Source organism: Sparus aurata, chromosome 1, assembly GCF_900880675.1.
Source record: "Sparus aurata chromosome 1, fSpaAur1.1, whole genome shotgun sequence".
In the NCBI taxonomy this organism is placed as follows: Eukaryota; Metazoa; Chordata; class Actinopteri; order Spariformes; family Sparidae; genus Sparus; species Sparus aurata.
Genome location: NC_044187.1, coordinates 15,010,199 through 15,034,866, shown reverse-complemented (window position 1 = coordinate 15,034,866; position 24,668 = coordinate 15,010,199). Strand labels below are relative to the sequence as shown.

The window sequence follows — 24,668 nt, the reverse complement described above, 5'->3', positions numbered from 1 at the left end:
TGTGTGTGTGAGAGAGAGAGAGCTGAACAGATGCTTAACTGACAACATTCAGACACAGATAATAACCTTCAGTGGATGATAAACACAGCGTCTCGTCCTTTAATGGAGACTCATGGAGCTCTGACAGTAACATAAATCTAAAGTGGCATTAAATATGTCTTTAGGTGTATTTTCTGCTTTTTTAAATGTAACCCAACCTTGTTGGAATCCTCCATGCTTCCCTCACGTGTTATGTTAAGGAGCATTCCGTATAATATGTCACTTTTCTGAGTGGTGTTTGGTACATCTGTATTTGAAGGTGTTTGATGCCCTCTAGTGTTGAAACGCAGCCATCACAAGAGGATTGATGAAAGCAGGAGTACAAATACTTCTGTTAGTGAACTCAAGTACTGTAGATGTTACAGCTCTCTGCGCTTTTTACATGAGTCCCTACATTTTAACACAAATATCTGAACTTTCTGCTCCTTACATTTCCAAAGCAGGCTCCTTACTTTAGCTCTGATGCATTTTCCCTCAGAGGGACTCGTATTACTCTTACACTGTCCAGAGCCTGTATTTTTTACTTTTACTCGAGTAAAGAAGCTGACTCAGTACTTCTACTTTTAGAGGAGTTTTTATGTGGAATGGTCTAAGAAACTTGGTGTCCGTCAGAAAAGCAATAAGAAAATAAAAGGAACCAGTGGAAACATTATCGGAAGCTTGAATTGTTGGAGACATTTGACAAACTGTAACATCAAATATTGTTTAATAGTTCAGCGGAAATCAAGACTTTGGTGCCTTATTTGATGAACATGACTGAGATGCCATCTGCAACTCTAGGATAATTTCAATGAATGTGTGGGTACGGCTCATACAATGTTTTAAATTGTCACTACTGGCCTCCCTCTCTGATTCTGGATTGAAGACTCACTGTTGTGTTGTGGATGTCACAAGTCTTTTAATTCGTACTCTGTCCCAGACTTTATATTTCAGGAGATGGTAACTCATTATCCGTTTCTCTGCTATTCATTAAGGACCGGTGACAAATGTTCTCAGGGCCTGGAGAGCCTCCTCTTCAGGTTTTTGTGACAGAGAGGAGAAAAATGGCTTCATAATAAAAAGTGAAGCGAAGCATTTCCTCGAGTGAGTCCTTGAGCAAAAGGATGAGCTGGAGTTGTTCTTTTTCTCCTCTCGCTGTTTTTCTTCGTCTCCACAAAAGCAGCCTGGTATCTTTGCTGATGCTCGTCATGTCTTTGTTTGTGTTTGAGTTGAAAAGAAAAACAGGGTAAGTTGTGAGTTTTCTGGAACCTTTCCATTTAAAATATTGATGTGTATAGGGGCAATGTGTCTTGTAAAGCAGATAAGTTGTAAACGTTGGTTTGTATGTTGCTTTTAGTCAACTTATAATCAAACTGTGTGATATTCTTTCATCTTTATTCACAAGAAGGCTGTTTTTCAAACCACCACTTTCTGAAAACCGACCCAATTGTGACCATGAACCACAACAGCTTGTCAAACCCAGTTTGAATCTCCATTATTTTAGCTCCATCTTCCTTGTTTTTCGTCTTGTATTGTGTATCCCTACAAAATAAAAGCATGAAAATCCATACAAAATCCATGAAGTTGAAGCCCAAAATGCTTGATACACCGGTTAGTATAAACATGTTGAACAGTTGATTTTTGTAATATAAATTCAAATTGTCAACTCTGAGTACCTGACAACACCAGAAGATACTAAATCATATTTGTATTGCTATGATGTCTACATAAAAGAAGTTATCCAGCTTAACATTTAGATATAAACAATCCTGAAAAAGACAAATACAAAAGTCTTACCGTGGATTTAGTAAAATTTAATTTATCTACAATTATCCCTCCATACAGGCATACAGACTGATAGATTCTTTATTCATTTTCAATGTGGCTCATAAATTGATAAGTTACACAATATCATACAGAAGCTTGATGCCAGAACTGGACAAAAAGTTGCAAAAATATCTTTTTTGACTTTACATCTTTTCTGTCAGTGTTTTTGCAGCATATTGTAGAGCGGTTAGTTGTCGATGTGAAATGAAACAACTCTGAGTGTTTTGAATACTGAACATACACACTGAACTGAACTGATCTGGGTGTGAAGGTGAACTCTGGGGGACGGGATGCAGGCACAGTGACATGTGGCAGGTGGTGCTAATGTTGTGGGTGCATCTGGTGGGAGCAGCAGGAGTAAGATGGAGGGGAGAAAAGCCTGAAGAGCTCACCAGCATGTCTATGATAAAAAATGAGAGTAATATCAAATCTGTTTAGTCGCATTTTTGCTACATTTCAAATCCTCCCCTCTAAGTTTTTTCCCAGATGACTTGTGTGTCAAAATGAACACTACGTGACAATACATTACAATAAACACAAGACTGGTAAAAATCATCACAGACTGATGGTGAACGCGGCGGAGATGAACGCACTGACGTCTTTGTAGCTGTCACTGAAAACCGAAGAACCACATCTTGAACACGTAAATGTCCATATAACTAACATGTGATGTGACAGAGGGGGTAAAGAAAAGTGAAGACAGCATGGCAGCTGGAGAGAAACTGCATCAATATATTAGTCCTATGCTTCAGTTTCTCACATGAGTTTTTTCTGAAAAGTCTTTTCTTTTGTAAATTCCCCACCCCTCTCTTTTTATCCTTTCAGTGTTTTTATTTCTTCTAGTCCTCGTCGTCGTCCTCCTCCTCCTCGTCGTCGTCCGTCTGGTCCCTAGCGTCGAGGTCGTCTTCATCGTCCACCTGCAGGGAAAGTGTCACAGGCTAACTAGAGCAAAACACACAACACACAGCTGAGTGGTCAGGACACAAAGCAATGTCCTTAAAGTTGTTGCTCTACCACAAGATGTATACTCACGACATCTATTACTATAAACTAAGATCACAGACATCAGGAGCTGGTAAACACTGAGCTCTTTATACTTGGATAACTGGATCCTGCAAACTAAAGTTCCTGCTGGCCTCGCTCATTTATGACTGACAAAACCTCCGCCACAAAATTAAACTGATTATAAAACATGAAATCTCTCTGATGGCTAATTGTACCAGATTACTCAGCGTTTCCAGAGAGTTTATTCAGTGGTAGAGATTCAGGGTTAACAAATCTAAAAATCTAGAATCATTAGAAAAATTGGATTTAGTTTTAGACGAGGCACCAACATTATTTACTTAGCACATATTAGCCATTAGATTAATACCTTTAAGTCCACTTTTAGTCAGGAAAAACTCCAGACTTTTAAACAATGAATCCAATTTCTTATTTTCTGATTATCAGCACCAAGACTGGAAACACTCTATCTCAATCAAGGCTGCATGGTAGTTTAACAACAGTAAAGCCGTTCAGCCTTTCTGAAACGATGGCCAGAGTTAAAACTCCCACTGACTTCAGAAAAAGAATATAATAGTGACTTTTCTACCGTCTCTCCGAGTTCTTTGAGTTTCTGTTTGAGGCTGTGGATCTTCTGGTCCTGGTCTGCCAGCAGCATCAGCAGGTCGTCCTGCTCTTTCTTGGACTCCTGCACCTCCGTTTGCAGCTTCGCCTTCTCGGTCTGCAGGATGGCCACCGTGCTGTTGACTGAAGCCAGCTGCTGCTCCAGCTCCGCCCGGCTTTCTGACGAGCTCTTTGCCTCGCCCTGCACAAACGAAAAAGAGGGAGAGGACAGAGAGGGAAAAGGAGGATGTAGATGTTGAGTAGGATGATCCATAAATACAAATAATGGGAACTCAGGAAAAATCCTTAACAACTGATGGACATAGATTCAAAGATGTCAGATAATGAAAGTAAATCACACATTCTGAAAAGTTCTTCTACAAACCTTGAGTCTCTCTGTGTCAGTCGTCAGCGCTGCGAGTCTGCTCTCTAGTTCTGCCATCTTGGCAGCGTCTAATGAGCCGTCACTACTGGGAGCTGCATCCGAGGACTGAAGAGAAACCAGTGGAAGGTCAATTCATTTAGCATGTGTTGTGATATACTTGATATGAAATGTCCTATTTGCATGATTTTCACCCCGGCTTCAGCTCTTCTCAGCAGCTCTTGTCTCTCTGTCTTCATCTGGTTGATTTCTGCAGACTGTGACTGGACCTGACTCCTCAGAGCCTCCAGCTCCTGCAACAAACGGTCAACCAACACTCAGTAAATAAATGCAATATATAAACTGTATAACTATATATAAACTAAATCATCTGAAAATATGAGAAATGCTTTAGATTGACATTAAAGGTCAAGTCTGGTGAAATGCTATATTTTGTCTTGTCTAAAACTTGATTCTACTATCATGAGTTGCTTGTGTAGTCAATGGCTGAAATATTCTTACTGCGCTGAATCTCCAGCACAAGTTGCTGTCAAATGTATCGTAGATTTAATGGAAAATCAATAGAGTTTGCTTGAATAATATTCCTCTGTGCCACAGATCTCCATTCTTGCTCTAAATGTATTAAAAACAATAAATGAGCCACACTTTTACTCTTCATAAAATGCTTCTTAATTACCATGAAGACAAGCAGGGCAGCTTATTTTGAGTCAGTCTCATATTAGCTGTACTGCTGCTGTAAATACTCACAAGATATTTGTGTATTTTTTAAACATTTCTATCTACAAAAGGAACAAATGGCTGCAGGGCTAAAGGTCGGGAAGTTGGGAAGTATCTAGAGGCAAACCAGTTTTGTTGGTTGTCATCCATTCATGCAACAAAAATGTAGAACACCAGCCGTATCCTGTTTGTAAAGGGACAGTCTACAGTGATGAAATCACACCTTAAGCAGTTCGGTGTTGTCTGATCCTGCTGCTGAACCTTCTGCCGTCTGTGACATCTCCGACCTCTGCGGTCACAAAAAAAAACAAAACAATGGAAGTTATCAATACTCTATGATGTCATTATAACTGTCATAGGATAAAAGTAAAACTCTCCATACTGTTCTACTCTAAGATTAAATTCAGAATAGAGTGAATTACACTTTACCGCAACAGACACATATCGTGCTCATCACGTACTCAGAAAGTTGAACGGACATCGTAACAGTCAAGAAAAAAACACCTTAATCTCAACGAGCATTGTTCATCAAATAAAGATTAAATAAAGATTAAATTAAATGATCAGTTTTGCTGATTATATTCTAAATATTGATGTCTTCAAATGTCTTGTTTGACCAAGAGTACAAAACTATAATATATTCAAATTACAATGATAAAAAACAAAGAAAAGCAGTAAATCTTTACTAAACCTGGAGTTTTTGCTAAAAAAGCAACTAATTATTAATCAATTATCAAGAATAGATGCCTATTAGTTTCCTCTCTGTGATTTACAAACACATAAAATGTGACACCCCAGGGAAGTGTTTCTGCTGTAAGAGTCTGCTTGTTGTTTTAAATAGTTTTGGTTTGCCTGAACACTGTAGTTGGCAACCAGCACTGTAATGCTGCCAGACATTGGCTACAATTGTGAAGGTGTGGTTCGTTTCATCACTCATATTCTACCAGGCGGGTTATATGTTATGTGTGAATCAGACCAGAGAAAACTAAACACAGTTTGTTCCATGAGGTCAACTGTTTCCAGTGACGACATGTTCCGGTGGTCGAACTGTGACCACCGTTGCTGTTTGGGGAAACGCTCCCCGGAGTGTCACCGAGCGCCGTCTGGAGGAGGGTGTGTTTTGCCTGCACGGCTCATCCGCCTTCGTTTGAAGCTTAGACAAACAAACACACACACAGACGTCTTGATAAAGTCTGCGCACTGACAAAAGCGTTACATTTTTCTTACCATAATCAGCCCCGGCACACACAAGAACAAACGTGTCAATGCCGTACACAAACATCTACTAACCAGTGTGTTGATGAGCGCGTCTTTGTCGCCAAGTTGTGACTGAAGGAGTGTGTGCTGCTTGCGGAGCTCCTCCATCTCCTCTCTGAGCTGTGTGAGCTCCTCCGTCTGCAGACCGTTCATCTGTGAGCCGTCTCCCTGACTCTGGTTGTCCTTACCTGAAGTTATGAAAACACACTCTGTTAAAATGTCAGATTCAACAGAAAGTGTGAAGTGAATGTTGATGTTCTAGACAACATACACAACCAGGAACCTCAATCTGTTTTTTTGGTGATATAGTGTGACTTTGGTGAATCTGACCTAACCCTTTAAAACACAGAAGTCACACATAACACAAACAAACTAGTTGATAAAGGCAGCAGCAGTCCACCAACTCCTGTGTGCTGCGAGGCAAAATGATCGTTTTATTGCCAAAGGAGTCTGGTGTCTATGAAGTTAGCGTGGATGGATAAAATTACTTCAGTTTCCATCAGAAAGAGCTGTCTAATGGAGAGGTAAAGTGGTGAAAAATATCAAAAATACAGATTAACTTTTTTGCTGGGCTTTTTACAGGTGTTGAAAATACACAGTTCATTGTTTAGCGTCCTACCGCTCTAATCCTGCTGCTTCTCCAAACTGAGGACGTGCTGACCCCCATCTACCCAAGGTCATACACTGACTAACTGACTGAAACCTCAAACAACCCTGCTGTTAACCCAAATAATTCCTTTCAGGCAAGAGTTTAGTCTGAGAATAATGATGACTCTCAGAAAGAATAACAGTGTGGATGTGACAGAATTTTAGTCACTGTCTAAAGTCTTCAGATAAGGTATTGAAGAAGTGACTCTGAAGCACACAAGCTATCAGACAGGTTTTAAACACGTCCAGTTTAACCACATTATTTTCACTTGACATGCAGATTGAGACTTTTCAACATATCACTACCTTTCTGGTTCAAGCCTGAGCTATCTATTGCAGTCTGATGGACAACTCTAGTGCATTCACTTTCATTTTCACTTCTGAATAAGTGATATCAGAAACTGTGGCTTTTTCTCTTGATGAGAGTTAGATAAAAAGACCAACACCATCCTCATGTCTGCTTATTAAGTGTACCGGTAGAGTTCTAAGTACATTAGCTTAACATGAAGACAGGAAGAAGCGGGAGGCAATTAGCATGGCTCAGGTCAAGGTTAAAGAATTTGCTTACAAGCATCTCTAAAGCTGGTGTATCATGTTTGTTTAATCTGCACATAAACGTTAAATTTAAATTTATGTTGTTTATGAAGTCTTAGCAAGGATAGCCAGATAGGGTGAGAGCACTCTTATCACTATAACTTCCTGCTGTTTTCTCAAGAAATTGTCAAATACCTCCCCAAAAACCACAAATGAACATTTTCACATTGGGTATGAAGTAGTATGAAAAGCCAGAACACAGAATTTTCACACTTTGGCCAACGACTTCCCCTCCAATTTTTTTTCTGTTTGTTTTTTTGCGAGGACATAAAACACCAGTTGACAGTGAACCACTGAGGGGAACCCACCTAATTTTAGCTTGAGGATGTTGTACTGATCTTTGTGCTGCTGGATCTGGGACACCTGCTGAGTGATCGTAGTCTGCATCTGTTCGGTCTGAGATGCCATGGAAGATACCTGCTCTTTTAGCTCCTGGATCTGAGCATCCTGAGCATCAAAATAAAAAGAGTCAACAGGAGAACACATTGAATATAAATAACATCAAATGGACAAAGCAACAAAACCACATGCAGAATTTAAAATGACAGTACCACTTATCCTCTGTTTACCTGTTCTCTGATCAGCTCTTTATACTGAGTTACAATGTTGTCATGTTGCTCTAAAGTCTTCTTCACTTCCTCTTCCTTCTTCTCCTCCTCACTGGATTTGTGGACTGCTTTGGTGATCATACCTGTGATAAAAACATTTTGAAAATATGGTGACTGCTCCGACTGCTAATAATAAATTAATAATTAATCACAGGATTATAAAAACCGTCTCTGACTGACCCTCCAGTTCTTTGACCAGTTTGGTGAACTCGTGGTCGAACAGCATCTGCTCTGGAGATGGGAAGACAGGCTGTGGCTTCTGAGCCGCCCTCGAGTACAGCTCATGTTTAGTGATGAAGCCCAGTTTCTCTACAAAGTTCTCCTTTCCGATACGCTTCTCGATGAGCTGCTTGAGCTTCTCTCTGAGGAAGACAGAGATGACAAGGCAGGTTTTAAATGGGATGACCCTGATCAAGGCCACAAGTTGTCGGTCCGACATCAACATTGATCTTTCAACTGCAAATGTGGCTGGTGTTTTTCGAGATTCATATACATCATCATTTTTATATCTATTTCCTGTGATAAAAACATGTAAAAAAAAAATGACCAAAAAATGAGACTCATATCCCAGTATGATTATTTTTGCACGTCAGTCCTGATCTGTATAAAATATGTGCACATTATTTGCATGGCACATACCTACAACATGGAAGCATCACTGTGATAACAAAGCAGAGGAAAGAACCGAAAAATCTGTGCTTTTAACTGTCTGTCATACCCAAAAAACTGTAATCAAAATAAGTCAGTTTCCTTGCAGAACAGCAGTCTACTTGTATGATTCACATCTGTATAACAAAATCAGGCAGCAGTGACAGCTTACCAAACATACAGTTGATTACATAACATGAATACATTCATACACAGCCAATAATAGTTCAAGTTTGCGGTAGAAACACAGACTTTAGTTCATGTAAAATGTGGTCTATCATGACATCATATATCTGAGTAATTTTTAAGGTGCGTGAGTTGACACTTACTTGGTGTAGTTTTCCAGCGAGTTGTCGTTGTAATAGATGCAGATGCCGAGAAGCAGCGCACACAGGCCCTGCACCAGCCGCTCATCCTCTCCCAAGTTCTCTGAGATCTGAGCTGTCAGCTGCAGGAGTCACCGAGTCAAGGAGGAATTCAACAACCACTTGTTTCACACTAACACACCCATTTTTAAGTAAGTAAGGAAGGAGTGATCAAAAAAAAAAAAGTAAAGGCAATGAAACTTGTGTCTGGTTGCAAGCCGCTTCAAGGATACAAAAGGAACATTTTCCTGATTATGTAGAAAGTGTGTGACAGCTATTGGACAGTTGCTGATCCACGTGCACAGCAGCATGAGGAGGCCCACCCTGGTCTGCACTTTACTGCCCTGCAGAGCACAACAGAAAGCAAAAGAAATGTCAACACAGGCTTCCAAGATGACTATGAAATGGTTGACAAGATCGTAATGCAGACCAGATATGTAATCCTCTACACATATTTAAACATTTTGAGTTTAGAAAGTGAAGAACCAGATTTTAAATACAGGAGATTATGTACATCAAGGCATGTGATCGTGAAACAGTATCAGCATGGCAACCAATGTTAAAGTTATCCAACAAAATTAATGCAAAAAGAAAGTAAAACGGGGGCTGTAAAAGGGCACCGAAAGTGCTTGATTAGGAGTTGGTGTTCAAATCTTTAATTTGGTTGACACATGATTTTTTTTTCCCCATCCTGTATTTGATTTTCCAAGAACAAAGATGTATAAAAAGGTTAACCATCAGTGTTTAATTGGGAGCACTTCAATCACATCAACCATTAGTAGTTAATGAGGTTATAACAAACACAAAAACAGTCCAAATTAATACAATCAGTGCATTATAACAAGGTTATGTTGACAAGAAGAAGCTGTATTTAGCTCACTGAATACATCAATGGACTTAAAGCCTAAATTGATGATTTCCATTAAAGTTGGTAATTTTCATTCTACTAGTGATTGATGACTTACAATCCAATTATCAAAGAATGTTTTATCTTACTGCATTTCCAGATATCAGCACATGCAAAGCAAAACCTGCTAAATGTGCTTTTCAATAAAAAAAACTAAATGAACTGTGATAATAAAAAGATGATGTAAAAATTGATCGTGCATTTCCATGACAACAGCTTTGAGAAGCAGCTTGGAGGTTTAAGATCAACAACAAAAAAGTGGCTCAAGCTGGATTTTCTTTCATCTTCACAAAAGTCTTAAGTAATTATGCAGTGTCAAACAATTTATTTAAATCAGCTGCAGAAAAAGGGTGATTTTCATGGAGCTGAAATGTAAGATGTAGAAAAACAGATTAAATCAAAGTGCAGTGGCAAACAGAAACTGCAAACTCTACACCGTAGCTTAAAGCTGCTGACAAGCTGGTGCATTAAAACTAAATGCACATCATGCTTTAAGAAGAGCAGACTTCTTTACTCTGGTGACATAAAGAAATGTCAGAACTGAGGAAATACGGAGATCTGAGCAATGAAGGTGTGGATAAAAACTTATCAGCATTCCAGACTACAGAAACTTACGATTCACCTTTTCAGATTTAGTCTCCAAATGTGACGTAATGCGAAAAATGAAGAGGAAAACAAAAGACAGGAAATGACCACAAGTATTAATTGAACACACAGTGGCCTCAGCAAAAAAAAAAAGAAAAGAATCGTACAATGTACTTGTGCGGGTGATTGTGGTTTAAACTACAGCTGAAAAGTTAAAACTGAAGACTCCATCTTGTCATTAAAACCATCGAAGTCAAACATCAGTACAATGAGGCTGAGGCTGGATGTGTCTGGTGCAGGACTTACATTCCAGACTACTTCTAGCTGTCTGAGCTCCTCAGGTAACACTCAGTGTGTGTGAAAAAAATTCTGTTGCTTTAATCTACAATCTCATTCTTCACAGTCATTACCTGTAGTTTGATAAGGACAAGATTTACTATCGAATCACGAGTGTCCTTCGGGGTCAGCTCCTTCTTTACTACAACAGTCCAGTAAAAACCAGGACTTCTCTTGGTGCCACACCAAGTGACCTGTCAATGTCTCACTCCATCTTGTCACTATTAAACCCTGATACGCTCCAAATTCCCTCACTTGGAGCAGCAAATTGCTCCGAACCCCCAAAACATGAAGAGTGCCATGGCCTTGGGTCCCCATTGCTTCTCAGTAAACCTCTGACACAGACGTTTTCTGTTTACATGACCACAGGAGCTGCTTTCTTTCAGCCCTACCAGTACTAATGGCTGAATCAAGTGTCTCTTGGGCTAACCAAGTAAGAGAGATGTCCATCTTCAACATTTGCTGACATGCTACAACTGAGATACGCACTGAGACTTCATGTCCTGTCTTCAGATGCGTGTCCAGCTGCTTCCTCCACCACCTAAACTACTCTCCATGATGTATTCATCAGTGGACAGCCATGTTCTTTTCTGCATCTGAGTGTCCAAACATTTAGACGCAGATTTGATCAAAAAATTACAAAATCGAAATCCGGAAGATGTTGCTTTGCGTAGAGCTAATCTTGACTCCATCTAGTTGGTACTCTGGTACCTCTTAAGCTCACCCAGAGATCTCACCCACACCGTCAAGTTTGGACACTGTTGGGAACTTAACGAAGTAACATTGGTGCCCAGGACAGGGGCCAATTTTCCTTGACCCAAACTTGGTCACCTCACTTGAGACCAACCCAGCTGAAAGCAAAGAGTTTGCCAAGCAACAACAAAAATTTCACCAGGAAAGCGCACAGAAGTTCATGCATTTTAGCAGACTGCCATCTCAGAATCGACAGTGGGAGAAAAGTCAGAGAATTTGCAGCTCCAGGATGGTTGATTAGGAATGGCTGAATAATCTAAACCTTCATCTCAACACCTAAACAGACAACTGGGTAATATTCATAAGTAAAGTATACATTATAAAACCATCTGGGTCCTGCTCTGTGTATTTGAGTTGTATCTAAGTAGGTAGATATAAATGAAAGGACCAGACAAACAAGAGCAGAGATCTCTCAGTTCAACAGTAAAAGGCCCAAAAGCGTCTGCAGTGCACACTTCCTGTGCACACATATAAGGGCCTGCAGTCAAATAACGGTCAATTCACAGCTCAAATTAGGTGTTAGGATGACATCTCTGCGCTCAAACCACTAAAAACAGCTGCTATGTCCCTCTTCTCTGAACCTCTGTCAGATGTACACTTGTGTACATGCCCACACTCACATGAGTGAGCTACTAGAGCTTCCAAATACACGGTGAGGAGTGCACCCAGGTGCCACCTGAAAGAGGAGGAACTGGGTCATAGCCATACGTTAGGGACGAAGAAGTGGTAGTGAAGAGTTAAAGGGAAGCAAGACCCCCCTAACACGTGGGTCAGTGAGACCCCTACTACAGATGCCAAGCCAAAAACAACCAGTACAGGCGCCGCCCAAACACTCAAAAAACACAAACACAGACACAGTGCACACACACGTTACTCACCCGCCGGACGATCTTATCTCCCTGCAAAATTACAATAATGTCACATTGTTCTATTCACTGTTGTTTACACTTTATTAACCTCTGTGTGCCAAGAATATGCCTCTTTTCTTATAATGTCCTTCTACCCTTACACACGTAACCAGTCAGCATCTCTGTCATTCCAGCAGCTCATTGTCAGGGTCATACCTGGGAGAGGATGTTGGTGCACTGCTGCAGCAGGGACACCGGGGGCTTCCCCAGGCTGGTGGCCAGCTGAACCCTCAGCAGCTGCTCCTTCTGGGTGAGGTTGTCCTGCAAGGCGTGAGCCAGGGCCACAGCGGCACACCAGTTGGACAGAGAGTCTGCTGAGAAGAGGCCTCCACACAGCAGCTGGCCCGCTGAAATGGAATTTGCTGGGCGGAGAAAATGATAAAGTCAGTAAGACAGTAAGTGATTAAAATGATCATTATATATATGATTTGTGCTTTAAAATAATTGATTAATTGTTTTTCCTGCATCACATTATATATCAGCCATATACCAGCCAGACAACGTTTTGCTTCCGAAACATGACTACTAAAAATGTATTTTACAGTTTTAACTGTTGTGAAGCGCAGATGCCACTATGGTGAAAGTGGAACTCCCACTCCTTGTTGAAAGTAGAGTAGGAGGCTTCAAAAATAACTCAAACTCCAAACAAGGTGAACACTAGCTGCTGGACAGAAAGACAATTGTAAAACGGGAAAATAGAGTGGGCACACTAGATAAGGCTGCCATGGACATTTATAACCTCCATGTCATGTTTGTGAGCTCTTCTGCTAATTATACGGCTACAGATTACTGTCAATTCAATAACAATTAATCAAAATGTTATTGAACCTGAAAAATAGCCAAGTTCTATATCCAAGCTGCAATTTTCTGGTAGAGCTGAAATGCGACATAACACCATTATCATAGAGTACTGCAGTGTTGCAGAGATGTCCTGGTGGACAGATGTAAGAACATTTGTTTTGATTGGTTGAGAGCCCAAAAATGTCACATCATCAAGATTTGAATAGATTGTTCAACTGAAAATGAAAACTGTGATGCAACAATGTGTGTTCCCACTAATAGCGAGTCATATCATAATAACTGTAAAAACAATCTCAATTTTTATTTTTTACCATATCCAGTAGAGGTATATAATGTTTTCTCAGGTCAGTTTGTCTACAAACTCAACATTCTAAATTCTCATCCTGGTGTAACTGACCATCGATGGTGGAGGGCAGCAGCGTAGCGACAATCTCTCCCTGGCCTTTCTGGTTTTTGTAGAGGAAACACTGGAAACAGTAGAGGACTGCACAGCGGAGCACAAACGGTTGTCTCTCATTCACCATGGACATGAGCAGAACCACGATGGCTGGTCTGTGAACACATGAAGAAGAAAGAAAAAGTTAGTATAAGTACAGAATTTCAAGTCGTTAAGGGAGATTTAACATCTTGATTCTCTCACCTTGGTGGGTTTGAAGGAGCGTTGACAGAAGCAAAGTAGTCCTGGTTGACCTGTGAGCCTCTGATGACCTCTGATACAGTGTTGATGGTCTGAAAGATAGAAACCAGATAACAAGCTTGAATTTACTGAGCCTTCCGAGTCAGTAACAATTCTTCTTTGTACTGGTTAGTGCTCCAGTCTTTACCTCAGTGAGGATGTCAGCAGGCACACCAGTGGCCATGAGGATGGTACACAGCTGCTGCAGCAGACCACACTGGTACATGGACTTCTGGCAGCTGGCTGTGGCTCCAGGTGAGTTCACTGGAGACACCATGACTCGGACCAACTGGGAGCAGAGCGCAAGATTTCAACAACTCAACATCCCATTGTTCTGCTTGTTAGGTTAAAGTTCAACGGGACTGCTCCGTGTTACCTGCAGCATGAGGTGGAGGTTGGTGACCTTCTGTGCAGACCAGCCAGAGTTATCATCCCCGACCTCAAACCAGGGCTTCATTCTCTGGATGTAGGAGCCCTCCTTGAAGAAGTTCTGATTGGAGCTGTTGTTCTTCAGCAGGTTAAGCAGCAGCAGCAAACAGTCCTCCACCACAATACCTGCACCATGGCAAAGGGATGCACGTCAGGACATTATATCACAAGAAGGAGAAATAATCTTACTGTTTTAACAACAGAAAATACAAAAGGTGTGATTTCATTAAAAAGTCTAGAGACAATGAAGTGAAAAATGTACCTCCATCACTGCTGCCCTCTTCTGTGATGATATCAAGGAGGCGCTCAAATGCATTTTCAAATGCCACAATTTTCTGAATGGCAGCATTGCTTTTGGTCAGCTGCTGGAGCAACAGTAAGCCCTGTTGGAAAAGAAAAAAACAGATCGTCATACATCTCTTCATTGTAAAAAGGCCTGCATTAAATACACAACAGGAGTTCAGACCCAAAACGTCCCTGCATTAAAAGCCTGTTGTTGTGGGGGTGTTTTGTTTAAGGTACCGCTGAGACAGGAAATACAATCCAGGAAGTCCACTTCTGATAACGGACCTGTGATTTTAAAGGCTTCTCAAACGCCAGCCTACACGGACTGGAATTAGGAATGTCACATACATGAATCTGATTGGCCAACACTGCGCTGTGCAGGTTGACATTATGTAGCAAAAAACGAATAAGATACAACACTGAATGCTTTTGCTGGCACCATCTGTGTTGGCAGGGTTGTGTTTTTCACACAGAACTAGAGTCGGTCTGAACGTGACCTTAATTTCAGAAGCTTTCATGCAAAGCTTATTATAAAATGGCAGCTTAAACAGCAGGGACAAGTACTTACATCATTGCGAATGACTTCTCTAGAGTCTGCCAATAAGTCCATTAATCTGGAAACACCTGAGAATAGGCACAAAGAAAAAGGAGAACTAAATACTGGTTGAACCTTTTAAAAAAATCCAAGTTTTTAAGAGTTAACATATTCTCTTAAAAACTTACAGAGTGATGTTGATATAACAACGGGGGTGCAGGTCCTGAGTAAAATCCTGACATTACAAAACAAGTTTGATTGATCTGGAGAGGAGAAACTCACCCATGGGGCTGACCAGAATGATCCCCTGGACTTGGACACCCTGGTTCTTCAGGAGTGCAGTCAACAGCTTCACTCCAGGCCAACGTACATGGAAGTCAAACTCCTGAAATCCACATCAATGCATGAAGTCATCAGGCAGTAATATAATAAAAAAACAGAGGTCCTGCCACAGGAGCAGAAACAGCTCAGTACCTCCAACAGAGTGAGCAGCAGAGTCACATGTTCCGGGTCCTGAATGAACGTGTCTGTGAACTGGACTCCCAGGTCATCTGCCTGCTTCTGGGCGTTCTCATCTGTGAAGGAGATTAAAAACTGAAATTAGTAAATGTCTCTGATGAATACAACTCTACCGCAGGAGTCATCAGTCAAGGGAGGGAACCAGTTGGTTTGTTCACAGCCATCAGCCCGAGTTAGAAAGCCATAATTATTGGAAAGTGTTTGTCACTGGTGGTTTTCCACTACTGTATTTTGACTTTACAAAAATGATGTACATTTACATAAAAAATGTGTGCATACTCAGGTTGACACTATTGAACAGGCCTACTTGATAATTAAGGGTGACACACAGGTGGGGGGAGTGTGAACAGGGTGAGATTAGAGGGGTTACTATAGAAGGGGTTCTACTGTGTATACAAACGAATAAACATTAAATATGGGGTTATCTGAGAGATTTAGTTTGACAGGATAGTGAGCAAAACCGCTGCATTGATAATATGTACGTATTCAACCTACTTATGTGGTCATAGCTTAAATGGTACTACAACATTTTTTATCCATGTTTTGATTTATTCATCTCTAAGATTCCTGCTTCCTCCCCAAAACAATACAAAATAATGGAATTCCGGTCATGGCATCGGAAAATGTCATTAAAACCTGCAATAATCATTACGGATCAAATGACTATGTGAAATTTGAACAGCTGGCATTTGTAGTGACAAGCCCACATATAAATATCAACCAACTCTACAGTTTCCCTCAGTTATACTAATCATTTTAGCTGATTTTAGTTGAATATTTTGGTTTTCCAACCTGCAACCTGCTTTGGAATATTAAAAAAAATAATTCACATTCACTTTTCAATGTCTAAATATTAAGAATATAAAGTGCATTGCTTTATCAAATAAGTGGCATGAATATTGGACTTTCATCTTACGTCTGAGTGCGTTTGGTGACTAAGTATGTAACTATATTTTGGTCGACGACTTTATCAGGGGACTGAAACACAGTAAGTTAAAGTAGGTTGAACAAGGCAATATGTCCTTTTAGTCTTTGTTACTAACGATTCTCATTTCTCAAAACAAAACACTAGATTCGATTGTATTTTTTGGGGTACACTGATAATGACAAAACACCCAAAAGGGAAATCAAAACCAAACAGCCTAATTTCACCACAACAGTGCAAAACAAGCAGCTACTAAAATGTGAAGGAAACAAAAGGAGCATTGGGACATAACATACTAGAAGACAGAGGTTCGGGCATGTGATGTTATTAGCGAAGCATTCTTGTTACCACCCAAACACCTTCTAGTAACTTCTCCAGTGTCAGCTGATCTTAGTGAAGTTAGTTATCTAGCAGTTCTATTACTACTGTGTGGATAGCTTTGTTTCAGTACTGACCAGGCATGGAAACATTCTTATGCTTCCCTGAGACAGAGATAGGGGTTACTGCGTCTGCGAGAGCAGGAGGAGGGAGAGTAAGTTACCAGCCTCGCCCAAATGAAGCTAGCATTCATTTTCATCCACTCTGAAGAAGAGTAGAACCAGCTGAGTGATTCTTGTGAAGACATGCCACAACAACAACAACCAAAACACAGCCTTAGTTTCCATCAGCTGTTAACAATCTGTGCACCGCAGCAGGAGGTGTAAACAAGAATATCAATGTGCCCTTTTTTTCCACAATCCAACAAAGAGGAACCTTTGATTTGTAAGTGCTGCAGGAGGTTAGAGGGGGGTGGTAACATGCAGTCAGAGAGTTTTACCTTCTGATTCATCTGTAGGGTTAAAACATGGAAGAGAAGAGAGACGAGAATCTTTATACACAGCAGTCTTTATCAGAAGGAGGGGAATGCAAATTGACTGATGTCCAGTTGACATCAATTGATCTCAATTACACATGCAAACAAACCACGGTCAACACATAATTAAGAAGAATTATCTTTACAGGACAACTGATTTCAAGTGAATTTCATTATTTCTCATAATTATGTGAAGGTATAATACCTTGCTCTTCCTCCTCATCATTACAGATGATGTTGTACAGTGTGTCCAAAGCATAGCCGAGGATTTCCGAGTCAGACCTGTTCAATTGCCAGGAAGAAGCAGAGTGTTAACAAACCACGGTAACTTGAGTCACAAACCAACATCTAACACATAACACATTATGCAGTAGGTAGCAACAGGTACAAAGCTATTTTGGGCCTACATGACAGACACCTATGGTAAACAAAACATTGACATTAGGAGAAACATGCTGCAGCTTCAGAAATGATTCCAATTCATTAAAGTATATGAAAATACAAAACAAAATACAGCAAAGGAAATGTGCTGTCAATTAATAAACGAGCTGCAGAAAGCCACCGCAAACATTAGAACAGCAAACACGCTGCAAATACAGAAAAGTGGAAACAGCTTGATTTCAGAGCCATGAGAGAGAGAGCAGAGGAGAATGTGTTTCTTTTTGAAGCAGGAAGAAAAATAAGATAAAAAGGCAACACAAAAAGGTTTGTATTTTTTTTTTACAATTGGCCTTGGTCTTCAACGATATCATAAAAGGACAAAATATCTGTTATTTCTCTCTTGAGTATAAAGTCAAGTTGTTTCCCTCAGTGCCACCTAAGGGGACAAGGCCTGGAGAACTTCCGTTGTTTTGGATTTTGCGTTTCCAGCCATCGCAGACACCAAACAAAAACACAGACACTACATCAACACACCTGTCAGTTTGCAGTATGTTAATCAAGTGATCCATCGCCTGTGTGCCAACTTCCATGCGATATTTCTAAAAAAGATAATAAAGCATGTTTATTTGTATATCAGCGATCAACAACAAAGCAATTCAAGTGTTGCACATGAGACATAAAAAGCCATTACATATCAAATAAACGCAAGGCAATTTGAAACAACACTAAGGATTTGAAACAACAGGATTTTGAAAGAGTAAAAGAACTAACAAATACAAGCTATATCAAGAAAACAGGAACATAACGGTAACAACATGCTGTCGATGTGCTGCTCAATGATCATCAAATTCCAATTCCTTTATCTTAAAAATAAAGGAATTTCAATCAATGTAGACGACAACAAGACATCTTTGTTTTATCTATTTACAAAATACAGGAAGTCTGCACATCCATGTCAGAGTTTCTGCCCGACGCGGACACCACTGTGTTAACGTGCAACTCTGTGCCTCCTAAACCCTTTATTCATGCCTGATCAACTCATTACTCATGGTTGATGGGGCAACCACCTACAACTGTCCATGAACAGAACAACTGGCTTTGACGAAGTCAATGTCAATGATTAGTTCATTTTAAATAGCAGAGTTTGACAAATGAGTGCTTTGTCCATGACAGTGTGGCAGAGGAGAAAAGATTCACGTAGGAGAGGAGGGATTTAATTCCACTGCTATTTTCTCTTTTGCTGACAGCTACAGCAGTAAATTAAAAAAGGTTGTACACATAACAGACTTCAAGAAGGAAGGATTTACTGCAGGGCTGTTGTATTATACTGCATAAGTGATGGCTAGATTTACCAAGTAAACGAGCAGCTGTTTGCATTTTTTACTGCACCTGTTCCCAATAGATTTGTCGTTATACTTTACCTTAGAGAGCGACTTCAGAGCGCGGACAGCATCTCTGCGGTCTTCTAGGAGCGTCGATGAGGCAACACGGTCACACAACTTCTGGATCTGTTAACAGAGGAAGACAAGATGTCTAATTGCAAATCTTTCAATTCTTGGTCTGAGTAGTCATCAGATAGATTTCTAAGAGTTTTCTGAGAGTTTAACTTATTAGGATTCTCAAAATTATTCAAAGAAAATAAAGAAACAATCATACATTCTTTGGTTCATTTGGTTACATAGTCACAACTGGTAACATGTGAAATTGTTTGGATTTGAGGTACCAAAAACACTGTGACACACTGATATACAGGACAGAATCACAGGCCTAAATTTCAGGAAAAAGTCAAGAAACTAGTGCTGTAGCAATCAACATTAAACTGAATAAGACTCAAATCAATTGTTTATATAGCAAATACATATAATTTACCCACTCAAAAAACTGGATAGATGGTTGGTTACATGTTTAAATACCAGTGATCCGAAAGGACTTTAAAACAGGCTATTACGCTTCCTGCAGGAATGACAAGCTGACTCTCTGAACAGCCAAAACAGGAATGCCTAGAGACAAAGATCTGATTATGTGGCTATCACGCTCCTGCGAAAACAGCAGGACCAAATTCCACTTAGAACTCTGCAAACAATACATACGCTTTGCATAAAAATACATGTATCTCATATCTTGTTTTAATTGGAGATAATGCTTGTTTCGCACTAGGATTTTACCTGTGAGGATTTACTGCTTTTTAAATATTTTTTTGTCACTGGAAATGACATAACTTTGGGTGTTGGGCAACATAAACAACTTGTCACCTTGTAGTCTGGGAAATGGTGATTTTTGACATTTAGTAGACCTAATCAGTCATTGAAAATTAAACATCAGGTTAATCGATAATGAAACAGCATGTTAGTTGATAATGAAAGTAATACTCAGTTGCAGACCTAGCAACAAGAGGGTCTATTTTTATTATGTGCTATAGCTTTGACTAATCTTTATACGTTTCTAGGTTTCAATATCTCTATCTATTTCAGCATTCTGTATTGTTGGAGGTTATTTTAATACAGATATTGTAGGAAGATGGTGTTTGAGAGACTGACGGCTGATATTCCTAAAATTTGATACTAGCTGTTTTCTTTGATTCATTCATAATTCCGTCTAGCTACACGTACAGGTGCAGGAGATGTGTCACAACAGCCCTGCTGCTGACTGACAGGTATGCTACGTTAGCTAATTAGCCTCTCGACTAGCTCGTTGATCTAATTTAAGGAGGCCCCAGTGTCTTAGTGTGTCCCTCTGTGTGTGTTTTCAGAGACAATTATAACCCTGAGTGTAGAAAAAAAAGACACGTTTTATTGGTGACGACTGTGTGGTCTCAGGTTGTCGGGCACACCGTGGAGGAAATGTAAGCTAGCCGCAGCTAGCCGGGGCTGGTTTCCTACCGTCTCCGCTCCGGACGGCTGCGGCCCGGCTGCCTGCCCACCCATCACTCCTCTGAAGAAGTTCATCTTTATAGACGTCCTCTCGGTGCCGTATTCAAAGCGTCTCTCCCTCTGGAAAAAACCCTCAAACTCCCCTCTTAGTGGTCCGCGCAATAACTATGTGAGTAGGAAAAGGAAAAGGATACACAATGGTGATTTTTTTTTTACACTGTTAACACTGACCGACCCCGGAACACAAATGTGGTAACACCGCGCATGCGCGCAGACGTGGCGATACGTGGCTGATCAGCAGACACGTCATTAGGTTATTTAAAGGGCCAGAAGACCTCATTTATTAGTCTGTGTGAGAAATCACTGACACAAACACAAACACTCAGTCACCACTGTGTTATAATGGTGATGCAATCTAACTACATAACAGTACATTTACTCAAGTATCGTACTTAAAGGTGCAATATGTAAACATTTTGGTGGAAAACATTTTACTATTTTATTTTTATTTAAGGGACAAAATGTCGTTTTCACTTTTCATCTCATAATTTTTGTTTTTTATCTCATAGTTATAATTCACCATGGGACTATATATCATAATATATTTTCATCAGTTATGTATGTGAAGCTGTGGTCCTACACCTTCACTGAAGTAACCAAATAGAAATGCTTTAATTAATGTACTTTTACAGCAATCAGCTCAGTATCCGTTTTGATGCCCATATATACATTATATACAGTAAAGTAAATATATGTATGATGACTTTTACTTGTTATTTTGATGCGGTACATCAGTACATTTGATATCAGATATTTCAAACTTTCTTCAAATACTATTCATATGGGACATCTTTCACTTTTACCAAAGTAGTATGTCCACTGATATCGAGTACAAGTACCTCCAAACTGTACACAAGTCAAAACACAACAAAAACAACTTGCAGAACAAGAAAGGGAATTATTTGAGTATTTAGAATTATTTTGTTACTCAGCATTGGTCGATCAGAGTGGGAGCAAAGTGTTTTCCGTGTTATTCATATAACTTACTTATAGAGGGCACAACCTCAGGCCTCCAAACCCCATCTGCCTTTTGATGTTTTCAATGTTTGGGTTCACCATAGTTACACACTTTACTATAAGCATGACGTGTGTATCTCTTATTTTTGTGACTCATACAAAGCACCGAGCCATGTATCTCCACACCTTAAGAAAAATAAAACAAGCTGAATCACGTTGGCTCAGTAATTATAGTAATTCTGTTGATAAAGTGATGTTGGGAGTGAAGCAATACTATTATGAATACAATTTAAGTCAAGGTATGATACAAACACCTGAGTCATAATAACACAAACAAATGAGGTATTAAAAAGATCTCCTTGTTTTAAGTGTCACGGAGGGTCCTCAGGAGACATTTTCTGTCAGCGATGGAACCAACAACGACAGCAGCTCTGATGTTTCTTCTGTGTTTATCGATACAAAACACAGGTAAGCTTTCATTCTTAAAGAAATGATTTAATGCTCACTTTTAAGAAAAGAGTTATTTATATAATAGAATTGTATTGCTTGCAGCTTTAATACAGCATCATAGTTAAAATATTTCAGGGCTTTTAACTCAATTTAATATATGTGAAATATATCTTCACATATTTGAGTTCAAATTCATTAATGCAATTTTCTGTATGCATTTAGCTGTGCTATTGTATTTCATTATTTCATGATAATAATATTGGATATAGGATGTATAGGAATGTAATTGTGTGTTAATATAATGTCCTTTTGGTTTACTAAATGTGCTTTATGATCCTCTTATATCAATTTGTTTTGTTTAAGGAACAGTTAACTGAATAAACAAAATGTGGAAAAATGGTGAAAACTTCAAAATATTTGTTTTAATTGTAGAAACAAAAGAAGAAAATTCATTGAAAATAGATGATGATGACTTCACTTTTTTATTTCTGGTCAACTTTTTCTAAGGGATGGGGTAAATCATACTCATGACCTCAAAATGTCTAAAAATCATTGCAACAGAGTTGCATTTAACAAACATGTGAAATAACCAAAAAAAACATAATTATTTGTCTTTTCTTCAAGGAGCTCTGCCTGTTAGGAATGACCATAACCACTATCAGCATCAAGCTTTTGGAAATGAAAAAGGAGGTAATGTGTGATAGAAATGATTTTTTCTTGGCACTACATGAGATTCTCTTGGGGTTGAACTTTAATGCAGTATCATATTTGTATTGATTATTTCGTAGGGTCCTTTGTCAGCGAAGGTGCTGCTGCTCAGCTAAGAAATGAAAACCTTCCGTGTCAGATTTTTCCCGTCACGGATGATCCTTCGATGGGAGTCACGATCACTAATCCACCTCTGATCTGCACCGATAAACCACATCATCAGACTGTTCCTCCTCCTGCACCTACTGTCAATAACCAAGGACAGGATCCACGTCAGAAACCCCCTCCTCTTCCACCAAATGTGTTCTACCAACCTATTGGTCCTTATTATATTCTCCCACATAATCCAGCCAGCGGGGGGTCTCATGGGTTTGGACAAGGAGGGGGTCAACTTTTTCCACAATCACCTTTTGGAACGCCTGGCTCTGTCCGACCTCCTCAGTGGTTTTTGGATCTTCTGAGAAAAAAACACCTCCCTGTAAGCACATTTCCTCGAGGCAACATCAAACCAACGGGAAATCAAAGAGGCTCCCTCTCAGCTGAAAGGCCTGATTCGACATTGAGTAAAATGTCCTCTGAGGAGGACAGTGATAGTGACGGGGACTGATTCATGAGACTGGTTCCATCCTCGTCTTGTCTTTCAGTCTTAAAGGCAGCCTTTTGAGTTTTTCTTTATTTCATTTACTATTACCAAGACACATTGTGTCAGACAGACATGTTGAGTGTATTTCTTTCCTCACAGAACATTTGATGAGCTGATTTTTCTCTTCCATATATATTAATTTACTTTTCTTCTTCATTGCTTCTGTGGGTTTAGTTAATTAGTGTGTTTCTTAAAGTGTTAGCATCACCTGTAGATTAGTGGAATAATGTGAAACTAATGGCTGGAAATTGCAGCGTGTACCACATAAACACATCGCTCCACGGCGTTTACAATAGTTAAAATTCCACAGGTGTTGATGTATAAAATCTAAAGTATTCCTTTAATTGTAACATTCCCTTCAAATGTTAAATATTCAAAATAAAAGCAAATTATCTCATTTATTACTAAAACCTTTAAAAACCCACCTGTGGTTTGTAGCCTGATTACCACGAAGGAGGTCATGTTTTCAATTTTGTTTGTCACCCGGATGATACAAAAACTACTGGTCCTATTTTCATGAAACAGTTTTTCAAGTTGCCAACTGGTGGCGACTCCAGTGGCTGCAAAATTGTATGCAAGCTTATGAGAAAATGAGCGTAGTTCTCACTTGATTTATTGCCTCAGTAAACAGTTTTCAAATTGGTTTACAGTCTCAATTGCTAGTTTCGAGCCATCCTCAAAACAAGATTACGTTCACTTTGTTAATAATTGTCCCATTTTGAGTAAAATAAACATGCTATGATCGACAAGTGACTAGCACCTTAAGTCCTCAGGTTCTGAGTACAGTCCAATCAGGATGTCCTCAGCAATGCCTACCTCTCATCCAAATATTTTACTTCTGGGTCCAAAAAACAGAATTGGTGTCAACCATAATGCCAAACTCAAGCCTTCAAAATGGTAGTCTACAAACCAATGGGTGAAGTCAAGATGGGTTTACACCTGGGAAGAACTCATTGAATATAACAACAGGTGGGAACACGGGGCAGGTACACACATCATCCATCACTTCAACATTACATGGTCGTTTATTTGTCCATGGCGGAATAAATGCCATAAAATTTATAATCCAAGTAGATGAAAGTTAAGTTTAACAGTGACAAAACATAGCCGAAATGATGACACCATGTCATCATACACATTCGGGGAAACCAGTAACCATCAGGAGTAGCCGACACATGTAGTTACTCAAACTTCACCTCAGAGACAATGATTAAACAGGGGACGTGGTACAACTATAAATATATCAAGACATATAAAATGGCCGCGTTTGCAGATTTTGATATCATAGAAGAGTGGACTATGGGCCTTCAAAGAGGTCTGCACTCTCCGAATATCTTTCTAGTTTACACTTGTAAACATTGTAAGCATTTTAATATTTGCATTATTTTTATACCGAGTAACCTGCAAATATGACAAAC

At 39.6% G+C, this 24,668-nt stretch overlaps 2 protein-coding genes across 10 annotated transcripts; one reads left to right on the top strand and one right to left on the bottom strand.

Annotated features, from left to right (window-relative positions):
* Window positions 1-1,811: 1,811 nt before the first annotated feature.
* uso1 (USO1 vesicle transport factor) lies at window positions 1,812-20,705 on the bottom strand. Of its 9 annotated transcripts, none has more exons than XM_030412489.1 (27): window positions 20,442-20,704; window positions 18,984-19,070; window positions 18,097-18,161; window positions 17,387-17,463; window positions 17,146-17,157; window positions 16,784-16,837; window positions 15,359-15,459; window positions 15,167-15,269; window positions 14,918-14,973; window positions 14,327-14,447; window positions 14,012-14,190; window positions 13,784-13,924; window positions 13,600-13,688; window positions 13,357-13,511; window positions 12,315-12,520; window positions 12,129-12,149; window positions 8,903-9,013; window positions 8,634-8,752; window positions 7,837-8,018; window positions 7,618-7,739; window positions 7,357-7,495; window positions 5,840-5,994; window positions 4,773-4,838; window positions 4,027-4,125; window positions 3,836-3,940; window positions 3,437-3,652; window positions 1,812-2,762 (listed from the first exon to the last, which is right to left on the bottom strand). In XM_030412489.1, the coding sequence occupies exons 1-27, from the start codon at window positions 20,505-20,507 to the stop codon at window positions 2,685-2,687; spliced, it is 2,925 nt and encodes a 974-aa protein (XP_030268349.1). In that variant the 5' UTR covers window positions 20,508-20,704; the 3' UTR covers window positions 1,812-2,684. The 9 variants fall into 9 exon arrangements, with proteins under 9 accessions (XP_030268349.1, XP_030268427.1, XP_030268572.1 ...); XM_030412567.1 differs by lacking the exon at window positions 12,129-12,149 and adding an exon at window positions 10,199-10,213; XM_030412776.1 differs by having other exon boundaries at window positions 2,400-2,787; window positions 20,442-20,705.
* On the top strand, window positions 20,173-23,524 carry LOC115579653 (uncharacterized). Its single transcript, XM_030413268.1, has 4 exons — window positions 20,173-20,215; window positions 21,819-21,917; window positions 22,524-22,589; window positions 22,688-23,524. Exons 2-4 carry the CDS (start codon window positions 21,857-21,859, stop codon window positions 23,212-23,214), a joined length of 654 nt encoding a protein of 217 aa, XP_030269128.1. The 5' UTR covers window positions 20,173-20,215; window positions 21,819-21,856; the 3' UTR covers window positions 23,215-23,524.
* Window positions 23,525-24,668: the final 1,144 nt, after the last annotated feature.

Excerpts from the sequence above, each read along its gene's own strand:
- uso1 (XM_030412489.1), bottom strand. The coding sequence starts at position 20,507 with ATGAACTTCTTCAGAGGAGTGATGGGTGGGCAGGCAGCCGGGCCGCAG. Across the intron at positions 14,448-14,917 it reads GAGAAGTCATTCGCAATGAT|GGCTTACTGTTGCTCCAGCA; the intron begins GTAAGTACTTGT and ends CTTTTCCAACAG. Across the intron at positions 7,740-7,836 it reads ACTGGTCAAAGAACTGGAGG|GTATGATCACCAAAGCAGTC; the intron begins GTCAGTCAGAGA and ends TTTTTATCACAG.
- LOC115579653 (XM_030413268.1), top strand. The coding sequence starts at position 21,857 with ATGGAACCAACAACGACAGCAGCTCTGATGTTTCTTCTGTGTTTATCG. Across the intron at positions 21,918-22,523 it reads TTTATCGATACAAAACACAG|GAGCTCTGCCTGTTAGGAAT; the intron begins GTAAGCTTTCAT and ends CTTTTCTTCAAG. Across the intron at positions 22,590-22,687 it reads TTTTGGAAATGAAAAAGGAG|GGTCCTTTGTCAGCGAAGGT; the intron begins GTAATGTGTGAT and ends ATTATTTCGTAG.